The sequence below is a fragment of the Eurosta solidaginis genome, chromosome 5, assembly GCF_040869045.1.
Source record: "Eurosta solidaginis isolate ZX-2024a chromosome 5, ASM4086904v1, whole genome shotgun sequence".
Lineage (NCBI taxonomy): Eukaryota > Metazoa > Arthropoda > Insecta > Diptera > Tephritidae > Eurosta > Eurosta solidaginis.
This window is the reverse complement of record NC_090323.1, coordinates 102,930,742-102,956,956: the sequence shown is the minus strand read 5'-3', so window position 1 is coordinate 102,956,956 and position 26,215 is coordinate 102,930,742. Positions and strand designations below refer to the sequence as shown.

At 37.1% G+C, this 26,215-nt stretch overlaps 1 protein-coding gene across 7 annotated transcripts in view; it reads left to right on the top strand.

Annotated features, from left to right (window-relative positions):
• The window catches only part of Prps (phosphoribosyl pyrophosphate synthetase), a 614,635-nt gene that overhangs the window by 301,278 nt on the left and 287,142 nt on the right, over nucleotides 1–26,215 (top strand). For 5 of the 7 annotated variants that reach the window (XM_067756577.1, XM_067756579.1, XM_067756582.1 and 2 more), the window contains one exon: nucleotides 18,248–18,346. The exons of the other annotated variants lie outside the window; for them this stretch is intronic. In XM_067756577.1, coding sequence (XP_067612678.1) covers nucleotides 18,248–18,346 — 99 coding nt within the window. The remainder of the gene's footprint in view (nucleotides 1–18,247; nucleotides 18,347–26,215) is intronic. 7 annotated transcript variants of the gene reach the window in all.

The following is a 26,215-nucleotide window of genomic DNA, read 5'->3' as shown; positions in this document are numbered from 1 at the left end:
CGCTTGGAATGGGACCTTGAAGCGGTAGAAGTAGATCGAAGGCAGTTCAAAAGGTTTGCTGCGAGAATCCCTCGGTTCTGCAACTGGTACGAGGAGGAAGAAGCGTCGAATGGCAGACTGAAGGGGCAACGTTCGGCGGAAGGCGACAAGCCTGCTTTCAAGAGGCAGAAAGGACCCAGTCCTAGAGCCGCGAGGCAGGGGAGTCACATAGACAAGACAACTAGGCCCAAAGCTGTGAGACAAATGGGCTCCAATAGCGAGGTAGCAACTACCTCGAAAGCTGCGAGTCAGAGGGAAGTTCCAACTACGGAAGTAGGAGATAAGCCAAAGGGAGATAACGCTAAGACTCCGGCTTTCTCGGAGGCGCTAAAGGGAGTTAACGCTAAGACTCCGGCTTTCTCGGAGGTGCCAAAGGGAGATATCACTAAGACTCCTGCTTTTCCCGAGAAGATGAGTGATATGGCAAAGCAGTCACTGACTATGGCGCTGGTTGATCGAGGCAGTCCTATCGGACAAATGACTACTGAGAGGTGGAGATCTGTGGAAAGGCAGATTATTAGCTTAATGCTTAATATGATGCGGGAACAACCAAATAAGCCCCTTCCAACCTTTGATTGGGGGGATGGTATAATGGTGTGAAGATGATAGCGTGCGACAACATCGCGAGCTTGAGGTGGCTGGAGGAAGTGGTTCCAAACCTCCAAAGGCAAGGCACGAACGCGCGGTTTGAGGTGGTGGATAAAGCGCAAATCCCCACGGTACCAAAAATTAAGGTATGGATACCATGCGTGATGAAGTCGGAGGATACACTGCGTCTTCTGCAGAATCAGAATCCGAACATACCGACACAGGATTGGAAGGTACTTACTGTATCTCGGCCTACCGAGGATGGTCAGTTCTACATCTTCCAAATAAACAAGCACGCGGAGGATATTTTGTACACGCAGCTTGACAAAATTTCCTTTGGCACTGGCAAAATTTACATGCGACTCAGGAAGAGAAGTCCCGAGGATAAAAACCCTATCACGCTAGAGGTGGGCGAAGTCGAAAAGCATCTCAAAAGCCTAATGGAAAAAAGAAAGGTGGAGGTCCCCAACGTCACCACGAACGTGCTAGAAGAAGACCAACCGCTAAATGGTGCTGTGACTCGCACAGAGGAACACCCGGCACAACAGTTACAAGAGGCTGAAGGGGGCCTCGAATACTCTAAACCAGAATGGCAAGGGGAGGACGACGACGTCAAGACGAAGGTGCTGGAGGGGGACAAACATCCCAATGGTTCTGCGAGTCCTACATATAAATCTCCATCGCAGTAAAGTGGCGTCGAGCGAACTCCTCCTAACCCTTGAGGAGGGTTCGTTTGACGTAGCGCTGATCCAGGAGCCGTGGCTTTCATCGGGAGGAAAGGTTTCTGGACTTAGCGCGCGCGGGTTTGGCGTTTACTACGCGCAAATGGAAGGACGGGTGCGAGCTGTAGTAAGGAGGAACTTTTAGAAACCCTAGGTCAACGAACTAGACTAAATTCCAGAAACATGTAGAAACAAAACTGGGACAATCCAAAGAGGTTGCTAATGTAGAGGAACTGGAGGAGTCGAGTGAATTCCTAAAAAGGACGCTTATGAGTGCGTATAACAAAGCTTGCCCTCTAAGAAGATTCAGAGGAAAAGCAAAGCCGCTATGGTGGAGCAATGAGCTGAGTCTTCCAAGAAAACAGGTAAAAGAAATGTTTAAGCTCGCAAAGACCGCAGAAAGCGAAGCGTGCCGGGACGAGTACAGGGATCTACTGAAGATGTACAAGCGTGAAATTACCAGGGCGAAGAGAAAAGTTTCTGTACGGACAGGGAAACAACACGGTTGAAAAAAGTCCTAGGAAAGGGAAACGTAGCCCAGGGACTAATAAAGAAAGAGAACGGGGAATGGAAGTAATAGTGATGAATACCTTGAGGTGCTTCTCGATACACATTTCCCATCGGGAGACGGTTTAGAAGAGCCAGCAGACATCACTCATAATTCGATCACGGAGCTAGTAGTGCCGGGCTTGATGACCGATACCAAGATCGAGTGGGCAGTGAAGACGTTTTCTAAGTTTAAATCGCCGGGCCCAGATGGTATATTCCCGGCCATGCTACAAGTCTCAAGTAGGGCGGTCGTGGAATGGCTTAAAATAATATTCGATGGGTGCATAAGACTGAATCATGTACCGCACTCTTGGAGAACTGCTCGTGTAGCTTTTCTACCAGAGGCGGGGAAGATCGGTCACGTGTATCCCAAAGACTATAGACCCATTAGCTTGACATCATTTCTGCTCAAAACCTTTGAGAGGCTGATAGATGTGTACATAAAGTCCAAAGTGGATGAAAAACTGCTCTCCATAACACAGCATGCGTACACCAAAGGCAAGTCGGTAGACACCGCATTGCATAGGGTGGTAATAAGCATAGAGAAATCCCTGGAATATAAGGAGTATGCTCTAGGAGTCTTCTTGGACATTGCAGGGGCTTCACTAATGTTGCAAAATGGGCGATTATGGATGGTCTTAATTACATTAAAGTACATCCTGCCTTAATCAGATGGATCGGCTGCATGTTAAATTGCAGAAAGATTACATCACAATGGGGATTGTACGAGGCCACTAAATCAGTGACAAGGGGCACGCCGCAGGGAGGGGTGATATCACCTCTGCTGTGGGCGCTGGTCATCAACCAACTGCTCAGGCAATTCGATGAGGGACCTGTAAAACTTACGGCTTACGCAGATGGCGTTGCAATTGTCATAAGTGGAAAGTGCCTTCCAACGATTAGTTCTTTGATGGATCGGGCACTTCGGGATATTCATACCTGGGCATCTAATGTCTTGTTTACAAAGAGGTACAAGGTCCCAAATTGGACCAGGCCCAAGTTAGGAGGGGTGACCTTACAGGAGAAACCTTGCACAAAATATCTAGGAATCATCCTAGACAGTAAGCTGTCATGGAAGCTCAACGTGGAGGAGGGTCAAGAAGGCCTCAACGACACTCTATGCATGTAAAAGAATGCTGGGGCGTACGTGGGGCCTATCGCCCTCTCTTTCTCATTGGGTTTTTACAGCGATTGTAAGCCCTATTCTATACTATGGAGTTCTTGTTTGGTGGAAAGCCACACAAAAAACAACATACCTCAAAAAATTAGAGGGGGTATGCAGACTATCGATGTATGCAATTCTGCACATTGCACCTGTAGATCTGGTAGCAAAGAACAAAGCATTAACGACCGCAACCAGGCTCGGTGCTACGGGGCAGCTTGAGCGCCGACCATATGGCCATAGTAGTATAGCATCATCAATCACAAGCCGAACTGACTACCTGATTCCCTACCTGCGCTTCGAGGGAGATCTTAAGGCCACAATAGAGGTGGACGGTTGGCGCAAGGATGCGCAAATGGCGGACGAGGCGATACAGGGATAAGCATACATCTATATTGGGTCCCAGGGCATATGGGAATAGATGGGAATGTAAAAGCGGACGAATTAACTAAAAAGGGCGCATCCCTTGAAGCTTGCTGCGTAGACGTCCCAATTAGATTGGGCGAGATTAAGCGAAGGCGAAAGGTGCACATGATCGACCGAGCGGGAAAGGCGTGGGTTCAAGCGCGGGGCTGTAAAGTGTCGAAGATTATGTGTAGGTCTTACAACCTTAGACTAACACCGTTGCTTCTATCATTAAAAAGAGAGGACTGTAGACTCATGACGGGTATTCTGACTGGACACTGCCTCTGGCGTCACATGCCTTCAAATTAGGCTTGGTCAGTGATAGCAGATGTAGGAAGTGCGGGTTGGAGGAGGAAACGATCGACCACGTTCTGTGCTCGTGCCCTGCACTTGGCTAAGACTCCAGCTATTAGGAGTGTTACAGCTGTCAGATCTAGAAGCAGCAAGTGGCATAAGTTCTAGGAAGCTTCTAGTATTTTCCAAGAGAACGGAGTTATTTTATAACATAGGTCCTCGTTTTTGATAGGGTTTTTCAGTTTGGTCGTTAAAACTACGGACTCAATCTGTCTATGTGAGGTCCTCATGGACCGGCCAGTTCAACCTAACCTATACCCAGAGCTTCATGATTACCTTTTGTCTGTTCAAGAATATCAAGAGCATCTAGGAAACTGTTCAAATTCTCTGACCTACCACAAAACTCATGTAGGACTGATGAGGCTGTTTTGATGAAATCTACTACTGTTTGTGCCATTTTGGTGGTCGTGTTTGGAACTTCTGTTATTTTAGTAACTTTTCAGTTAATTGAGTCTGACTTGAGGAGGACTCTGACAAGAGGGTATTGAAATCAATTTGAAGGTTTTCTTCAACTGTAGTTGGTACTGTTATTTCTATGTTGTACTGTGCGAGTGAAGATACTAATTTGTCTCTTACACTCGAAAAAATTTGGTGTGACTCTGTCTGGTGGTTTTTTGTGAGTATGAGATCTAATTTACGTATTGATTCTCCCAAATTATTTAGCGATTCTAAAATAATTGTTAAGTGTTTAGCTATTGTTTCAGGCTTTATTTATGTATTCTTGTTTATAAATTTATATGATTTTTCTGCCTTTATATTTCCTTCCGTTAATTCATTATAAATTGTTTCCCATTTGTTCACTTCTGTTTGATGGTTACTTGCCATTATATAGCCATATTATAGTTTTCCTACAAAAATGGTTTTGTATACCGTTTAAAAAGTAACTTATTTGTTTTCTTTTTCAAATGTTTATTGGGTATTCCAATTTACTCTGCTGTTTTACAAAATTCAAAAATGTTTTATTTTTGTAATTTTTTTTGAGAAATCAAAACGTAGATTTCTAGACAAAATTTTTCCAAAAAAAAAATATTCCTGCCACTGGTTGAGCAACCGTGAAGTTGCCAAAATTAATCTGATTTTATACTTGTTTACCTACTTGCTGCCAGTTATCTTGCTGTACCGCCGCCAGTCAAAATGTCCATATTCCTTCTTTCTTATGCTTTATGCTGCCAGTCCAAATTGCTCATTATTCCACCCTTCTTTATGCCTTGTGCTGCCAGTCGTTACTATGAGTCCCAGTTTTCTGTAATTGCCTTATTGCCGATTTATATTACACTTCTGTATGCTCGCCGGTATTCCCTGCAGTTATGATATTTGTTCATTCGAGCACCCGTCAATAACGCCTTCGTTTTGTCCTTCACACTTTTTTGCCTTTGAAGGTGGGGTTTTTTTCTTCAGTAGTATATTTTCCGAAACGGTTTTTTCTCCAAGCAAATTTCTTGATATTGTGGAAGTACGTTTAATAGATTTTCTATGTTCCTCGAAGTTCGAATAAAAACAAGAACAATAGGGCTAAACCACATGAAACGGAAGGCATTAATTGCCAACTTCACCAGGAAAGTGAATAAAATCATTAATTGTCCTTCAAAAAACAAAAAAACAAACAAGGCTGCCTTAAGGCAGGATCTATGCGAATACTTAAGATATTCTGAAATAAATCAATATTGTTTTTCTTTTTTTTTTTATTTTTTTAAGGACAATTAATGGTTTTATTCACTTTCCTGGTGAAGTTGGCAATTAATGCCTTCCGTTTTATGGGGTTTAGCCCTAGAGTGGTTAAGGATGTGTTGTCGGTTGAAACCTTCATGACCGCTACCAGCCCAACATTGTATAATTTTAACGGCACTATTGTTCTTGTTTTTATTCGATCGTGTGGCACGGGGATTGCTTGGTTGATCATGACATTTCCACATCAGAAATAAGCGTACTTGCCATGTTGTTGTTGTTGTTGTTGTAGAAAACATCCCGAACCCAATCGTTCCCACACCCAGCACCCTAGAATTAATAACTTACCATCTCCAGGTGCACTTACAGTAGAGCCTTCAACATCAAAGGCACCTCCAACAAAACCAGCAGATAGAAAAAATATTGAACCTGCAAACCGTTCTGAGGCAACTGAGCCTGGAACTAGGAAGTTGGTTGTAGTCCCTCCTAAAAAATCCATATTCGTGTCAAAATTGGAGAGGGATACTACTGAGGAGGATCTGAAATCTTATATCTCCTCAAAAAGGAAACCCAATCACGTAACAATTCGGAAATTTAATTTTAGTTATGAAAGAAATGTATCTGCCTTTAGGTTAGATGGTACCTATTGAAGATTTTGACACTATCTTAAGTAACAAAATTTGGCCCTCTGAGGCACTTGTGCGGGAATTTGAATATAGGCGGAATAAGAATATTCCAAACTTAGCAAAGATCCCTCTTAATAACACCGAGTCAAAAAATGAACGTAAAATCTGCTTTAAATATATTTTACCAAAATCTTAGAGGCTTAAACACCAAATTAACTGAACTGTTTATAAAATCATTTAACTTAAGTTACGATATAACTGCTTTTACTGAAACCTCATATCTTTAATTCAATATATAGAAATGACCGCGTGAACAGAGTTGGATGTGGAGTTCTGCTTGCTGCACACTCTTCAATACCATCTGAAGAGATTAGCGTACCCGCCATCGACATAACTGAGTTCTTGTGCATACGCACTCAACTAGCAGATATCCACATTTATAATATCGTACCAGTTTCGTCAAAGTCTTCCAACAATGAATTTCTAGGCGGAATGGCTGAACTGTGCCTTCAACAAATCAACATCCAATCGAATAAATTCGCCTTTGTGGATGATGACTCTAAATATTCCATTAGTCGATGCGAACCGATTATTGAACCTGAAGATGCTTACCACCCTTCCCTCAAAATAGTTTACGAAGTGGTAATAATACTCGTAACAGGGGCAATAAAAGATACAACTCCTGTTATCGCTTTGACTTTGCGAAGGCCAATTTAAAAAAATTTAATCGTGATTTATCTCGAATAGTGTGGCCAATATTTTATGCTGATGTGGAGCAAAGCGTTTCTCACTTTTACAATACCGTTTACTGTCTTTTTGAAAATACGTACCTAAGCGGATTTGTGTACTTTCCGATACAAGCCAAGTATGGTTCACTAAAGAGCTGAAAATTTTAAATAATAAAAAGTCTAGGTATTTCAAGTTGTTCAAAAAGACGGGTTTACATAACCATTATTTACAGTATTCGATTCCAAGCTATAAGTATTTTCAATTGAACAAAAAGTGTTACAAAGCTTATCTTTGGAAAATGAAAATAAACATAACTTGCAACCCGAAGTCATTTTACGGATTCGTAAACTCTAAACGCACGGTTAATGGGTTTCCATCATCCACGAAATTCCAAGATAATATTTCCAGCGATGACCAAGAGATTGCCGACTTCTTGCGGAATTTTTCAAATCAAATTACTCTATTGAGACCAATGCATCGCCTAAGAATACCCATACCATCTTGATTCATACATACGTCCCTGACAGGATCCCGACACACTTTCTTAAAAAATGTGCTGCATACATCTATCAGCCACTAACAGATTTACATAATTTTTCTTTAATATATGGCGTTTTTCCAACAATGTGGAAGGAATCTTCTTATCCCGCCTAATAAAAATGAAAGCAGGTCTTCAATAGAAAACTATTGGGGCATAGCAAAGTTATGCGCTATCCCAAAGTTATTTTAGACTATTGTTAACCACCACCTAACGTTCTCTATTTCCCCCATAATTGGAAGATCGCAACATGGATGCTGTAAGGGCAAATCAACTATCACCAATTTACTGGAATTTACTACTCACGTTTCTAATGGATTTAGAAAAAGCCGTTACACCGATTTCAGTAAAGCTTTCGAGATAGTATCACACCCATTACTTACACTGCGTTACAAAAATGAGCTTTAGTTCTGTCCTATGAACCAAATATACTTTTTCGGAAAGGGGAGAAAAAATAAAAATACACGTGTATCGGCGATTTTCATGCACACGTAAGAATTTTTTTTTATAAAATTTTTTTCTTTTTATAACATTTTTTTATTTAAATAATTTAAATTATGCAATATTGATTGTGCAATTCAATGTTTCATCTGTCATACCAGTTGTAAGTGTTGTAAAAGTCATAAATAGTTTAGTGTTAGAAAGTTACTAATGATAAACTACAAATATATGGAGTAGGATGGGTTGAGAAACAATATTTTTTTCGGAACGCTTTAGTAGTTTAAAAATTTGGAGTCCCTTCAAGTTATGCCGAAAAAAGTGATTTTTTTTTTTTTAATTCAGGAAAATCTGAAAACTGATTAAAATCTATTTTTAAAAAATTTGACGTGATACAGACATTTCCACGAGTCCGCCTGCAAAAATTCAGCTCCATTGGATCACGGAAAAAGGATTAGAAATCGATCCAAAGTCTTTCACACAGGCGAACAGACGGACACTACGAGCTTTATTCTTTATACATAAAAAAAAAATCTCACGTGTACATGAAAATCGCCGAAACACGTGTATTTTTATTTTCTCCCCTTTCCGAAAAAGTATATTTGGTTCATAGGACAGTACAATACAATAAAATACTCAAAAATCTTGATGTTCGCTGACGATGTAAAACTTTTCAAATCATATGGCTCGGTTGAGGAATATTCTTTGCTTCAAACGGATTTAAATCACTCGGTTGCCTGGTGCAATGTAAATTATATGCCGCTCAATTTAATAAAATGTAAATTCATGTGTTTTTCTCGGAGAATTTCGCCACCAGCTTCATATACAATTAACAACTATAGTCTAGAAACTGTAAATAATTTTGTTGACTTGGGAGTCATGATGGATTCCAAAATTAGTTTCAACCTTCATATTCACCCCTATTCTGCAGTTCGACTTGGATTGGAATTTTTTCGATTTGGCAACTTTGGTATTCTGTGTTCCAATCTCTTTCGATCCAACTTCGAATCGTTCGATTTTGTGTATTCTGCACTTCGATCGTAGTTCCGTTTTTCTAAGTTGCAAATTTGTTGGCGTAAAAATATTTTATTTTTATTTTTTTATTAATTTATAACAGAATTTGTAAGTAAAACTTGTTTAGAAACGTAAAAGGCATGATGGTGATTGTTTTTTATATGTTTCCAACACAAGTGCAGTATGAAACGTTGGCTAATTTAATGGCAAATGATGACTCCTGGGAAGCCAGCCTTCGCATAAAATTCTTGCTTCGCTTGTATTTTCTCCTCTTCACTTTGTTCAAATGTTATCCACTGAGGGCATAATTTTGGTTGCATTAAATCCAGAAACGTAGACAGTGACTTTGACACTGCCTTCTGCAAAAAACTCTCAAAGCAGCTACTACAATATTAAGGGCAGATGCCGATGCCGAAGTCCTTGGACGAATTTGCCCCGCAAAAGTATCTAACACATACTTGAAAGCATCCTTGTTAAGTCGAAAGTTTTTTTTGAATCTAAATACGAAAATAAGTCATTAAACTTTACCACTTTTAAGTTCAATTTCTTACAGTTCGTCACTCATCTCAAATGGATTACACAAATCTCGTAATATTTGCCTTTCCATTCTCGCCTGGCCATTTTCGTATGCGTTGCTTTCCAATTCCACAAATAATGCCGCGGCTATTGATTCCATTATAATAGACAACTATAATTTGTGTCTGTTCGTTGGGTCCAGTTATATGCCAAAGCAAGCTGCCGGAGTAGGGGAAGGTGAAGCGAAAACGTAAACAATCCTTGCGGAAAGAATAAATAAATCTTTATAAAGTATTTTAGGTCAGTGCAATGAAATTAGCATCCATAAAATTCTGAAAATGTCAACTATATTCGTGCAGGAATCCATTTTAACAAAACTTGGTGGCCACGAAAAATCATTTGCTCTTCCTCTTCTCGTTACAATTCCGTCGTAATGCAGAATACCCAACTTCGATTAAAGCGGAGCGTAGAACGGGAACGTAATCGAAATGCAGAATAGGGGTGATTAATCCTACAGTGAATAAAGGCAAAGGTGTTTTTGCATTTGTTAAACGGTGAATTTAGCGACCTTACATAACTAAAGCAGATATCCACATTTATAATATCGATATCCACATTTATAATATCGTACCAGTTTCGTCAAAGTCTTCCAACAATGAATTTCTAGGCGGAATGGCTGAACTGTGCCTTCAACAAATCAACATCCAATCGAATAAATTCGCCTTTGTGGATGATGACTCTAAATATTCCATTAGTCGATGCGAACCGATTATTGAACCTGAAGATGCTTACCACCCTTCCCTCAAAATAGTTTACGAAGTGGTAATAATACTCGTAACAGGGGCAATAAAAGATACAACTCCTGTTATCGCTTTGACTTTGCGAAGGCCAATTTAAAAAAATTTAATCGTGATTTATCTCGAATAGTGTGGCCAATATTTTATGCTGATGTGGAGCAAAGCGTTTCTCACTTTTACAATACCGTTTACTGTCTTTTTGAAAATACGTACCTAAGCGGATTTGTGTACTTTCCGATACAAGCCAAGTATGGTTCACTAAAGAGCTGAAAATTTTAAATAATAAAAAGTCTAGGTATTTCAAGTTGTTCAAAAAGACGGGTTTACATAACCATTATTTACAGTATTCGATTCCAAGCTATAAGTATTTTCAATTGAACAAAAAGTGTTACAAAGCTTATCTTTGGAAAATGAAAATAAACATAACTTGCAACCCGAAGTCATTTTACGGATTCGTAAACTCTAAACGCACGGTTAAAGGGTTTCCATCATCCACGAAATTCCAAGATAATATTTCCAGCGATGACCAAGAGATTGCCGACTTCTTGCGGAATTTTTCAAATCAAATTACTCTATTGAGACCAATGCATCGCCTAAGAATACCCATACCATCTTGATTCATACATACGTCCCTGACAGGATCCCGACACACTTTCTTAAAAAATGTGCTGCATACATCTATCAGCCACTAACAGATTTGCATAATTTTTCTTTAATATATGGCGTTTTTCCAACAATGTGGAAGGAATCTTCTTATCCCGCCTAATAAAAATGAAAGCAGGTCTTCAATAGAAAACTATTGGGGCATAGCAAAGTTATGCGCTATCCCAAAGTTATTTTAGACTATTGTTAACCACCACCTAACGTTCTCTATTTCCCCCATAATTGGAAGATCGCAACATGGATGCTGTAAGGGCAAATCAACTATCACCAATTTACTGGAATTTACTACTCACGTTTCTAATGGATTTAGAAAAAGCCGTTACACCGATTTCAGTAAAGCTTTCGAGATAGTATCACACCCATTACTTACACTGCGTTACAAAAATGAGCTTTAGTTCTGTCCTATGAACCAAATATACTTTTTCGGAAAGGGGAGAAAAAATAAAAATACACGTGTATCGGCGATTTTCATGCACACGTAAGAATTTTTTTTTATTAAAATTTTTTCTTTTTATAAAATTTTTTTATTTAAATAATTTAAATTATGCAATATTGATTGTGCAATTCAATGTTTCATCTGTCATACCAGTTGTAAGTGTTGTAAAAGTCATAAATAGTTTAGTGTTAGAAAGTTACTAATGATAAACTACAAATATATGGAGTAGGATGGGTTGAGAAACAATATTTTTTTCGGAACGCTTTAGTAGTTTAAAAATTTGGAGTCCCTTCAAGTTATGCCGAAAAAAGTGATTTTTTTTTTTTTAATTCAGGAAAATCTGAAAATTGATTAAAATCTATTTTTAAAAAATTTGACGTGATACAGACATTTCCACGAGTCCGCCTGCAAAAATTCAGCTCGATTGGATCACGGAAAAAGGATTAGAAATCGATCCAAAGTCTTTCACACAGGCGAACAGACGGACACTACGAGCTTTATTCTTTATACATAAAAAAAAAATCTCACGTGTACATGAAAATCGCCGAAACACGTGTATTTTTATTTTCTCCCCTTTCCGAAAAAGTATATTTGGTTCATAGGACAGTACAATACAATAAAATACTCAAAAATCTTGATGTTCGCTGACGATGTAAAACTTTTCAAATCATATGGCTCGGTTGAGGAATATTCTTTGCTTCAAACGGATTTAAATCACTCGGTTGCCTGGTGCAATGTAAATTATATGCCGCTCAATTTAATAAAATGTAAATTCATGTGTTTTTCTCGGAGAATTTCGCCACCAGCTTCATATACAATTAACAACTATAGTCTAGAAACTGTAAATAATTTTGTTGACTTGGGAGTCATGATGGATTCCAAAATTAGTTTCAACCTTCATATTCACCCCTATTCTGCAGTTCGACTTGGATTGGAATTTTTTCGATTTGGCAACTTTGGTATTCTGTGTTCCAATCTCTTTCGATCCAACTTCGAATCGTTCGATTTTGTGTATTCTGCACTTCGATCGTAGTTCCGTTTTTCTAAGTTGCAAATTTGTTGGCGTAAAAATATTTTATTTTTATTTTTTTATTAATTTATAACAGAATTTGTAAGTAAAACTTGTTTAGAAACGTAAAAGGCATGATGGTGATTGTTTTTTATATGTTTCCAACACAAGTGCAGTATGAAACGTTGGCTAATTTAATGGCAAATGATGACTCCTGGGAAGCCAGCCTTCGCATAAAATTCTTGCTTCGCTTGTATTTTCTCCTCTTCACTTTGTTCAAATGTTATCCACTGAGGGCATAATTTTGGTTGCATTACATCCAGAAACGTAGACAGTGACTTTGACACTGCCTTCTGCAAAAAACTCTCAAAGCAGCTACTACAATATTAAGGGCAGATGCCGATGCCGAAGTCCTTGGACGAATTTGCCCCGCAAAAGTATCTAACACATACTTGAAAGCATCCTTGTTAAGTCGAAAGTTTTTTTTGAATCTAAATACGAAAATAAGTCATTAAACTTTACCACTTTTAAGTTCAATTTCTTACAGTTCGTCACTCATCTCAAATGGATTACACAAATCTCGTAATATTTGCCTTTCCATTCTCGCCTGGCCATTTTCGTATGCGTTGCTTTCCAATTCCACAAATAATGCCGCGGCTATTGATTCCATTATAATAGACAACTATAATTTGTGTCTGTTCGTTGGGTCCAGTTATATGCCAAAGCAAGCTGCCGGAGTAGGGGAAGGTGAAGCGAAAACGTAAACAATCCTTGCGGAAAGAATAAATAAATCTTTATAAAGTATTTTAGGTCAGTGCAATGAAATTAGCATCCATAAAATTCTGAAAATGTTAACTATATTCGTGCAGGAATCCATTTTAACAAAACTTGGTGGCCACGAAAAATCATTTGCTCTTCCTCTTCTCGTTACAATTCCGTCGTAATGCAGAATACCCAACTTCGATTAAAGCGGAGCGTAGAACGGGAACGTAATCGAAATGCAGAATAGGGGTGATTAATCCTACAGTGAATAAAGGCAAAGGTGTTTTTGCATTTGTTAAACGGTGAATTTAGCGACCTTACATAACTAAAGCACTTTTTACAACATTAGTTAGGCCAATATTTGAATATGGCTTTACGACCTTACATAACTAAAGCACTTTTTACAACATTAGTTAGGCCAATATTAGAATATGGCTCAGCAATTTGGAATCCGCGTTATCAAGTCCATGCAGAAAGTCTCGAATCAATACAAGAAAAATTTGGCTATTTGCCTTAAGACATTTTCAATGGGACTATTTAAATAATCCTCCACCCTATACTAATCGATTAAAGCTTATCAATGTTCCAACTCTTGCTAGTCGAGGAGAAATGCTTGGTGTAATATTTGTGACAAAACTTTTAAATGGATCAATTTCAAGTCCATTCCTTCTGAACGAAGTGAACTTTTGTGTTCCCTCTCGGACTTCGAGACACTTCAAACCTCTTCTGCTGAAACAATGTGGAACGGATTTCAAACTAAATGAACCTTTTCGGCGTTTATTCCAAGATTGTAACTCTCACTGAAACACATTTGATAGCTCGGACTCCCTTTTTTTCTATAAAAACGACTGTTCTCACCTCTCTTAATAATTAATGTATAATACATTTGCTTCAGTTCTCTTTAAGTATTACGCTTGCCTGATGATATCTCTTCTGTAGCTGAGCAGTCTCAGATCACGACGCTTGACAAACCACTGGTGTGTTCAGAAAATAACGGGAATTTTCGTTTTTTGAAAAAGATATTTATTTATTCATCTATATTAATGTTGCCGCCTTCGAAATAGTCCCCATTAGATATTATGTACTTGGGCCAAAGCTTCTTCCAATCCTCGAAACACTTCTCAAACTCGATCCTTGGGATAGCCTTCAGCTCTTTCAGCGATGTGCTTTTAATTTCATCTATGCTTGTAAAACGACAGCCCTTCAAAGTTCCCTTTATTTTTGAAAATAGAAAAAAGTCACACGGAACCATGTCTGGCGAATATGGAGGCTGGAGCATCGTTACAGTATTGTTTTTGGACAAAATTCACGAGCAAGCAATGAAGTGCATTATCGTGGTGCAAAAGCGATGAAAATCCGCACTTGTCGAGCCTTTTTCGGTCTTGGCGATCCAGAATGCCTCCACTGTTTTACCCATTGTAGACTCACCGTAAGCTTTTGTTAACATTTCGCACACTTTATTTCATTCTTTACGCAAAATTTGATACAAATCCTTTGATCCATTTTTTTCTAACAAACGAAAATCGCCGACCTCATAAAAACACGTCTAACCATAGCAGCTGTCACTGACAAAGTAAACAATGAATTCAGCTGAAAGTTTTATCATACTTCAAGGACATGTGTCAAAAAAATGTTTGACAATTGGACACTCCAAACCCGCGAAATTAAAAAATTCCCGTTATTTTCTGAACACACCTCGTATAAATCGATCGCGTGAACAGGATTAGCCTAGTTTCATTGGGCCACTTGAGGGCAGCGCGCTGCCACAACGTCCATTAAAAAAAAAGCTGGCATTCCGTGAAATTATGATGATTAGAAGCCATATAAGCGAATCAATGCCTTAGATCGGTTTGCCAGAAAAATTGTATCTCTGTCCCGAGATATGTGCAGTTGAAGTTGGCAATTTTCATGTGTTTGTTGTAATGTTTTTGTGCACTGAAAAAGATTTTGTGTACAAAGGGAATTTGCACGCATTTAATTTTCATCCGACCTCATTGGTGGACCGGCCAGGGTAATTTTTTATAAGCTCGGCTGAAGGCCGTCAACAAAACCCGGGGTAATTTTCGGTTTTTCGAAAATATCTTTTGAACGAGCTAGAATATTTATTTCCGCCCTCGAATTATTTTTATCGAGGTCAATACGCGTCTTTGACACTTCTCTCGATATTTTTGGGCGCGTATTAAAAGTCGTCCTTCTGATCTATTAACATCCGTCTCCATTTAAGAGGAGAATCTGTTTATATTTGGAATATTATGTATATTCGGACCTCGTGAGGTAGTATCAAATGAACATATTCCGAATATTCTAAATTAAACGTTTGTCCGGAAAGCTTCCATGAATACTTAACGGAAAAGAGCTTTCCGAAATTTCAGAATAAAAAGGTGAATACTACCTGTTTAGCGGCAGGACCGCACAAAAGCTTAACTCTTCTGTCAAAGTCAAGGTAGGAATATAAAGTTCTAAGACAATTAGCCATTTTCTTTTACTTTTGTTTTTGTCAGTTCATTGCGGCTGCTGAGTAGCGTATCAGCCCATGTGGGCTGCCTGTTCAAAATCATGCTATCCCAAAATATTTTTCAAAAATTTCACAATTCAGGATTTGTCACAAAACCGCCCTATATTAGAGTTAAATTGAAGAACGCTTCATCTCAGAATGCTTTTCATTAACTCCCTCTTATAACAAAATGCATTGAACTTATGCTCATGTAGGCAGTTTTGGAAACAAATTTTGAGATAGTGCATTATTGAATAAAATTCTAACGTACGGCATTGTTCAAACAATTTCTGAAAGAATGATCAAACCAACATAACTTTATCAGTTCACGAAATATTTCGTAGGAAATGAATTATTTTCCCAAAAAATTTTGGCATTTACAAATTTATTATCACTACTATTATCTACCAAAGATACTTGTCTACTACAATTTCACTGAAGGGGATTGAATTATTCCCCGTTTTCCTTACTTCGTAAAAGCAACCCGTTCAGATTTTTCAAGTTGGGAGTGTCAAAGATCTGTTATCATTGAAGAACAAACCTCTAGTAATTGAATCATGGGTTTTGCCTTGAAATAGTTTTGTCTTGGTATCTATCAATCGTATAAAATAAAGCCGCTAAGTATCGTTGTACTCGCATCGCCTTACATAAAATGCTCCGATTTTAAAGTGATTTTTTGCATTTAAAAGCTTAGTTACGTGAGAAGATATTTTCAATATAACTTGAAGGTATATATTAACGGGGCCTGGCGAATTGCCAAAACGAAATAAAAAATCATAAAATATTTATCCTTCTGAATGTTTCACAGCTATAACTTAGAAACGAATGGATCGATTTTAATATTTCTTCTTTGCAGTAAAACTTTGAAACATTTACCTTCCTTCTGTATCAAAAAAAAAAATTGATTCCTTTCTTATATCAGCAAAATTGTTTAAACAAACGTAACATTTTTACCAATAAAATAATTTAAAAAAATATTAATAAACGGTTTTATTGAAAACAATACTTATATTAAGTAATAATAATACTAAAAGCTAGAAAATAATTAGGTAGTTCCTAGGTACTAGTAATCACACTCCTAATCAATCTAGGGCGTTGATCAGACAAATAAAAGCATTAGGCGCATGAAATTTCTAAAAATGTGAGGCGTAGCATAACCTTATTAAGGCCCAGTTGGTCTTACTTATGACTATCAATAGAAATTTGACGCGTCCAACGCTTTTATTTACATAATTGGAAAAAAAAGTAGTGCGTTTGTTTATTCCCTGCGAACTGTGCGAGCAAACTTGTTTTTTGTGGGACAGCGTCATATACATACATGCACACATGTTGAATTAGATGGAATGGTTAATAAATGAAGTAAAAAAAAAAAACTAAAAAACACGCTTTTAAATGATATCGAACTAAAATTTAAAAATAATTATCAAAATAAGTTTAAAACAATAAAGGTTTTTTAAAATATATTTATTTTTCACTTTTTAGTTTCATAAACTATAAAAGTTTACGAATTAATTAAAATTTAAGTACGTTCGCGATAAGCTACAAGCTTGAAAGTTGGAATATAGTTCAGAACCCGATGACGATGGCAGTAATAAGAAAAAAAAACTAACTACTATATTTCAAAAAATCGCATTTGAGCTCCGATTTGGCACATATTTGGAACACATAATGCATACATGAATAGAAAGCGACCTATGAAAAAAATCGCCGCTAGGTGGCGCAAGGATCGAGATATTAAAAAAATCGTATTTTTGGTCCGATTTAGCTCAGAACACATAGCTGGAACACATATTACATACCTACAGAAATAGAAATCGATTTATGAAAAAAAAATTCCGATAGGTGTGGCAAGGATCGAGATATTAAAAATACTCGTATTTGTGGTCCGATTTAGGTCATATTTGGAACAAATATTAAATACATTCCGGTAGAAGTGACATCAAAATACTTTGGAGTTGGAGGAGGGACAAGCATACGTGGCGGTGAGTCGCGTAAAGTCTTTGGAAAGATTATGTACTGAGGACTTACTTAATGTTAGTATTGTTTTCAATAAAACCGTTTAACTAAAAAATTTTTTTAAATTGTTTTATTAACAAATTATGTTAATAAAACATAGCTAAACAAAAGCACTATGACCAAAATTGTCCAAAGCTCGCTAATAGCCCGAGTCTCCATCTTTACAACCAAAACTTTATTTATAGATTTGGATTCTAACCACCCCGCCGATTTAGTTCAAATTTCCAGGGTGTAATCGTACAAATTCTATTCATGGTTCGTTTGCCTGAAATTTGGTATATAGGTAGCCCTTTGCCTAGATTGGTATTTAGGACCCTGGGACTGGTACTACGACTGGAACTTGGACTTGGGCTGGGAATAAGGGATGGAGAAGAATAAGAAGAACTAGAGAGAAAGAGTTTGACGAAGATAGATGAAGCGGAAAAGAATTGAGGGAAAAGACAGAGAGGAAGAAAGGGAAAGGCAAAGGGGGAAGAGGGGAATTATATATATATACACTAGCAGGTCCGTAAGGCGTTTTTCCGCCCTGACTTTGGTCTATCTGCATAAGTTTTAAGATGTTTTTACCTGTTACTCTCAAAACCCATATACGTTATTTTGATATTGCCAGATTTAAAAAATAAATTAACAATTTTAGGGCGATTAGGGAAAAGAGTTAGTAAATAACAAGCCCTCACTCAATACTCACATATTTGTAACGAATTTATTAAATTATCCTCCAACAGAGTCGCGCTCCTATTTCTGCCAAACTCGTCGCAAATATGCTTTCTGTGGCTGGAGCTGATCATATTATAACAATGGATTTACATGCATCGCAAATTCAGGTAAACAATTTTAAATATTTGATCATCTGTGTTGAAAATTTATATATGGCCTCGTGCCACTACCGCTTAAATACTTAGATATGAAAAAAGTTATGGTGTTTCAAGCTGCATACGTGCGTAGATTCGTGATCTTTCTATAAACATTTTTAATAAAGGCTGAAGCAAATATGTAATCGCTAAGGTATTGTTCCCATATACTCAGAAAAAAACGACGTTTATCAAACCGCAAAAACTAATCGGGATGTTTCAGAGATCCCGAATTTTTAGTCAGAAATACCATTATCCCCCAAGATCTTGAGACAATTGCAAAATTAAATTAAGTATCTTGTGTATTAAATTGTTCTAAATAGCAATTTGAAGTCTTTGTTTGTATTCGAACCCGAATTATATAAGATGAAATAGGAAGCGACATATTGGTCATACTAGTTCATAACGCGCTACACTCCTCATTTGTCATCAGATTTGAGTAATTTTATTTTATATTGTGGCGAATGTGGACATCACTAGGCTGTTAGTAAATAATCACGCAACAACAAGCACATTAAAGCAAGCTCCACACTTGTGTACATGAACACTTCAATCATCATTTACATACATACATGGAAGGCGACGAGAAGTACATGCACACACATAACCAGCAGCTCAAAGTGAAGAGATATCACACATACACACATGTAGTTATCAGCCGAAGTTCTTACTCACGCATATACATAGCTGGTAACCAAGCATGAGCTACAACTGTTCGCGAAATTACTAGACCTTAGGAGAAATGGGTGAACGAGGAAACCGAGAGTATAAAAGCAGCGCAAGCTGAGTAATAACTAATCAGTTTGATTTAAACACGCTATTAGTTGTGAAGTGAAGTATAATTGTACTACTCCCAAAGTAGGCTAATGAAGACCATTTAGCAATACATAATATTGGAGTTATTTATTCGACAGTTCAGCGATCGAACGTTAGCAGAATGTTTCAAATAAGCGGAATTTCCCAAAATTCGTTACAATATAAAAGCTTTTGATATTGAGAATCAGTTTTTAAATTTTTGTTTGTTTAGGCTAATGAAATATATTTTTTTATCATTTAAAATTTGATTCATTTTGTTTTGTTGATTTTCCAGGGGGTGGATAATTGATGTATATTGAAACGATTTTCCGTTATTCATTGGTAAATTTGTTTTGAAGACATACCGGTTTCAAGATCATTTTTCATTCTGATCTGTTGTTTGTCTTGTATTTATAGTTCGTAGGAGTATCACAAGGTATTGTCAAATTGGATGTTTGTGTATCTATATATGTACATATATGTGTGCTATGTGCTCATCAAGAAACGGAGGTGAATTTCACTGAGTAACTGGTGTGGTTTGACTTCTTTTGTGCGTTTGCTGATTTGGTTCCTTTATTGCTTTGTGTTTATTTACTGTTGCGAGCTTGTCTTTTGTACCTGTGTGAATTTTTTGTAAACAAGTTTTAACGATTCAAATATTGTATCCGAAATGGTGTTTGTCTATTCGTATATTATTCTACCCTCGAATGTTTTTTGTTTCTAGATCTGCACGTTTTCGAGTTCGTTTGCTTGCATGTGAAGGACCTAGACTGTTTTTTTTTTGAAGTTTGGTGACGAGCATTTATTTTCCACCATGTGATTCCAAAAATTTGGACCCTGGTATGATTGTTGAATTCCGGAACTTCGCGCACAAAATATCGGATCTTTTCGGTAGTCACTTTCGACTTTATCGGCGGTAGTGACAAGCGATTGTTTTTGATATCAATCGAAAAAATCGGTAGTCTCAACTGAAAAAAATTTAAATCTAAATATAATAAAAATCTATTTTTTCGTGGTGCCATCATTTAGAGAAATGTATTGTAATGAGTTTTAACACACTAGTTTTGACCGCGACTAATAATACTGTAAAAAGCAATTTTTTTTTTACTGGAATATAATTCGGTCATAATTCAATACTTAACGGGATATTTCCGACATTTATAAAGCTACAATGCTAAAATTTTATATGAGAAACTTCGTAAGGTTGACTTCAAAACTGTATTTAACTATCTTAAAAAAAAAAAAAGCGCGTGGCCTACTAAAGCCGCTCGAATCTTTTGAAAATATTTGCATCGACTTCAAACACGGTTAAAATGTTGCGATTTTCGAAAATCGCCGTGGGTTGTAGGGGCCAAGAATTGACCCCCGATAGGTATATCGACCGTAAAAGGCGATTAGAATACCATGGCTAACCAATCCATGAGTGATGTTTACTCGAAAGGGAGCAGAGTTGACGCAGTGTATCGTCTGTGCGACCCAATCACGGTCGTTCTAAAAACTATACTGCTGGGAGCAGGACAGCCCAGTCGTGACCTGATACAATGTATCGCATGGCGCTTGTATTCAGGTCTTGATTCCTGCCTTGAGGATTCGGATGACTCGCGGGGGCTGTGGGTTCATATCGCATTTTGGATTCCTTTGGTTTTTCTTTAATGCAATGAATTCACTTTTGGGAGTTGGAAGTTAACAATAAACCATAAATAACAAAGCTATGCAGTCTCTTCGCTGGAGTTGGCAATAATGTATTCTCTTCGGAGTAATGCGGTCGCTTCAGATTTCTAATCACAGAGTAAATCATTCTCTTCAGAGTAATGTGGTTTTCTTCGATGGAAAGTTGGCATATAGTTTCTCTTGGTCCGCCCACAATGAATACTTGTTACAGCCTAAGCATAAATATTTCAAAAACTTCTGCGGAAAGTCAAAGAAAAGGTTGATCTCATCACAAAATTGTGAATGAAGTTAAATATGTTGATCGTTTGTTGATTACAGTTGATAATTGTAAGAGTGGGCTTTTGTGTTCTCTGTTCTTTTTGAAATGTTTGAAACTGCCTTAGGCTATGCTGACCGGTGGTATTTGATCTAAATTAAATGTGCTAGTACGTGTGATTAATGAAAAGTATCTAAAGTGTAAATGTGTTAGTTACCTGTGATTAATGAAGATGTGGCTTCCGAGTAAATGAGCTTAGATACTGTGACTATTCATGCTGCCCACATGTTACTTACGGTGAACAGTTCTACCTCAAGTTGACGTCGAAGTAGCTATTCACAGCGAAGGGGCATTTTTATGTTATATCAGACGTCGTTGCAGTTATTTACAGCGAACGGATATGCACACAAAGTACCTGCTGTCATCGAGAAAAGAGCCAGCGCATATGCACTTTGGCAACCATACTACTGTTGACATCCATAATTTCGAAATAGTAAAGACTTCGTTTATTTTGGAACCAGCATTAACATTAACAACAATATCAGCTCTGAAATCCAGCGAAGAATCACTCTTGCCAATAAATGCTACTTTGGACAAGGTAGGCAATTGAAAAGTAAGGTCCTCTCTCGGCAAACGAAAATCGTGCTGTACAAGCCCCTTATAGTAAAAGTCCTGCTATATGGTAAAATCAGATGAAGCGGCTCTGGGAGTGTTCGAGAGAAAAGTTTTTAGAAAGAGTTATGGACATATACAAGTTGGCAATGGCAAGTACCGAAGAAGACTTAACGATGAGCTCTTCGGGCTCTACCCAGACATCAACATAGTCCAGCGAATTAAAACGCAGCGGTTTCGCTGGATAGGCCATGTTATGCGAATGAAACATGACGCTCCGGCCAAGAAAATGTTTCTATCGGAACCCGCCTATGGAAGCAGAGGTAGAGGGCGGCCCCAACTCCGCTGGAAGGACCAAGTGGAAAACGATTTAAAATCCCTTGGTGTGACCAATTAGCGCCGGTTGGCAGAGAAAAGGAGCGACTGGCGCGCCTTTTTGGACAGCCATAACCGTTTAAACGGTTAAGAACCAATTAAGTAAGTAAGGTATTAGTAATGAAATTGCCTTTAGTTAATTTTTGATGAGGAATGAAGAGCTCCGAATTATTAGTTGTAACGTTAATCTGTCGAATTACATTAGATCTGGCGGGTATTGTAATTGTATTGATAGTTAGTCTATTTGTCATTTGAATTATTATATTGTGGGAATCATAAGGTCTCATAATTAATCTGTCTTCATTTTTACCATAATTTAAAATTAAATTTTATTTCTTTATAAAATCTCAACCTAGAACTCCATCGCATGGAATTGGGAAGTTATCTTCTACTATGTGAAATTTGTCTTTAATTAATAATCTCCATTTAAATCTGCTGTAACTGTACCTAAGGTACTTGTTATTTTGAAGTTTATAAAAATGGCATTGTTATCAATTTGTCCCTTTTTTATAATATAATTGTCTGCTCCTGTTTATCAAGGGAGTTGAAATTGAAATATTTAGAGAAGTTATGGAAGATATGTAGGCGTTTAGGTGTAAATTAAGTTCACGTAATTTATTCACTGTTCAAGTGGAGTTTTCTGGGTTTCCTGCTGGGTGAAGTTACATACGTACATTGCAGGTGTTGTTTCGCGCTTGGTTATTGTAATGTCTATTCCTGTTTTGAAAGTTATTATTTTGTCTCTGGGAGCTGTTGTTTTGTCTATAATTGTTGTTGTATCTAGAAGGCGTTCTGAATCCACCATCCTGATGGCCTCTATAGTTTCTACTTTGGTAACTTCTGCGGAAGCCGCCACAGTTGTAGCCTTGTTGACGTATATGTAAAACCGAATTTGGGTTAGTGAAACTGTTCGTTCATAGAAGTGAACGTTCCAGCTTGCATTATCATTTTCACCTTATCGGTTGAGCAGTTTTTGCACATAGCTTTAACAGCAGATTGTATAGCGTATCTGGTCGCTAAATCTGGGGTTAATTCGTCAGATATCAATGCGCTATTAAGAGACTTTGTAATCGTCTCTATTTTAGTAATATACTGGTTTGTAGTTTTGCTTCGTTGTTGGATGTTCATTAGTTTCGCGGTTAAAACCTCCACTGATTCACCTTCTATGACAGATTTTACTTTTTGCTCTATGGCTGTGATTGAATCTTCGGTACTTGAAAGGTTTCAACCTGTTCTTTTTAGCTTGGTTTTTTTTCATAGAGATTGCAATGGCCTCATGACCATCCTTGATTTTTTCAAGAATGTCGAGGAGGTCTAAAAAGTTATGCAAATTCTCTCATTTACGATCAAATTAAGGTACTGATGAAGCTGTCTAAATCAACTCCACTGTTGTTTTTGGCATTTTGAGGTTTACTGTTTGCGAAGTTTTACTTTCGATAATTGGTTGCTCTTCTTCCAAATCGGATTGAGTTTCCAATTAGATGGTACTAAAGTCAATATTAATATCTTGTTCAAATGAATTTGGGACGTCTTACTCTAAGTTATGTCAAGCTAGTGCGGACACCAATTTGTCTCTGACATTAGAAAAAATTTGGTATGCCTCGACTTGATGACTGCTAGTGAGTTGGATTTTTAAATTACGTATAGCCTTGCCTGATTTATTTAGTGAATCTAAGATTGCCTTGAGGTACTTTAATACACTCTCATTTTAATATTTTTGTTTCTGCACTTGTAAGATTTTTCCGCTATAGTTTTCTCTTCTAAAGGGTCTTAAAAAGTGTTTCCCATTTCTAGAGATGGGAATGCCCCGGGTATTTACTATTTTTATGGGTAAAATACCCGGTATACTCCATTTATGTATCTTTTTTTTTGTGATATTTAAAAATCATCGGGGCTGCTTGGAATTACAATTCAGCAATTAAATTTATCCGTCATTTGAAACTAAAAAATATTCGTTTTGATTTTAAACAAACAACCCAACAAACACTCGGAGTGAACAATTAGTCTGAAAGCGGTTCAAACTTTGGATCGTTTGCACTCGTCATGAACTCATTTAGGAGTGTAAAATGATTGCCATATGACCTCTAACATAAGTCTTATACAGACCTTCTTCCTAATTGGCCTCATATATTGCTAATTTTGAGTTTTTAATGACACTACTTCCGGGTTTTTAGGAAGAATTTTTTACACATATCTGAAGCAGAAAACGTAGGGGAGAAAAAGTTGTGATAAAACTCCCATGAGTATAAGATATAAATGAAATTAGTATTAGTTGAGTTAAATTTTTATTAAGAATAATCTTTCGCAGAAAAATTTCTGAATTTTTATTCCGCAGATGAATAGTTACTAATTTTAATACATATATTTCGTTTGTTCATAATTTCATCAAATTGGAGTCAGCATTTTTGAGGCTGATATTTTTCACATATTTCGGACACATATTGAACTCCAGAACTGTAAGCGCTTCGAGAATGTTTATAGGGTACATATATTTACGTATACAAAACTACCCCTGAAACATGCTCATGCTGCTCATAATTTAAGAATCCGAAACCAGTCAAAAATAAGTGGCAATGTAGGAATCAGAAAAGCGTCGAAACGCGTAGGAGGGCAAAAGAAAATTTAATTTTTGCATTTTATTTAACGGCCTAATAGCACCTAACCTAGCACGGAAAAATTATCATTTATCAAATATTTATGTTTGTCAAAGAGAGTTTGGAACAAATATTGATATGTACTTTGTTACGACAGTTTTTCATTTTGATACAAAATGAAGTACATTTTTACATTATTGTTACCCTTGCTATTCTGTCTTTTTTTTTTTTGTTTGTATAATCATCGACGTTTTTCAGCTCATGGACACTTCTCGACATTTTTAATGTGATCGAAAAGCTGCCGCCCTCTGTCCTGGGGTGTAGAACTATACATATATGCCCACAATAAGCGCTGACGATGGCTATTAAATAGGCCAAATTAGTGTCATATAATCAGAGTTTATTAGAGTTAAAAGTGACGACGGAAAGAGTTCCAGTAGAGTATAATATGAGCTGTTTAAAATCCTTTTAAGATTCATGTCGGACTGCTATTTAGGCTCAAATGATATACGTTAATAGGCTCATATAGGACGACCATTGCAAGAAGGGAAATACATTGGTTTCGGCCTCCCAAATGAGCTCATAATGACTGTAACTAAAATTTGGGCAACGGTATGGAAGTTAACAGTACACTTCACACAGTGCCCTTATGGCAATCATAAACAAATATTCCATTTCTCAAGCCACTGGCATTTCAGTAAGCAGACTAAACAATTATTGTATTCTCAAGCCACTGGCATTTCAGTAAGCAGACTAAACAAAGATTATATTTCTCAAGCCACTGGCATTTCAGTAAGCAGACTAAACAAATATTATATTTCTCAAGCCACTGGCATTTCATTGAATAAACATTCCATTTCTCACGCATCGGTTTCAAGGGCAAATCCGATGCAACGCTTATATTGTAAATATTGAATTAAGTTATAAATAAGAGCAATTGTGGAAAATAAAGTCAGTTTGGATTCTGAGTTTGGTGTCAATGTTACTTTCTGTAACTAACCATACAAAATTCTTATTCTTTTTTAAAAACCCCTCCTAAAGTAGGAGGACGGTAATTGGCGCCCAACGTGGGGCACGCGTTGTAAAAATAAGTATCGTCAGAGGACGAGAAAAAATAAAAAAACACAAAAGTTAAACAACAAAGTTTTTAAAAAAAGTATCGTCAAAGGACGAGAAAGAACAAAAAAAAACCCAAAAGTTAAACAACAAAATTTTTAAATAAGTATCGTCAAAGGACGAGAAAGAACAAAAAAATACAAAAGTTAAACAACAAATTTTTTTAAATAAGTATCGTCACTGGACAAGAAAGAACCAAAAACACAAAAGTAAAACAACAAAAAATTGTTTTCAAAATTTTAACTAACTACCATTGTGAATTTATACAAGTGGTTTGAAAAAAACATTAACAATAGTAAACAGCTTCAATCATCTGTTGAATCGCTGTTCGAATACTTAAATCATTTAATGTGAAGTTCGTTGGTTCAAATTTGAAAATTGACAAGAAAAATACAAGTGAGCAGCTAACAGCAACATAAGTCC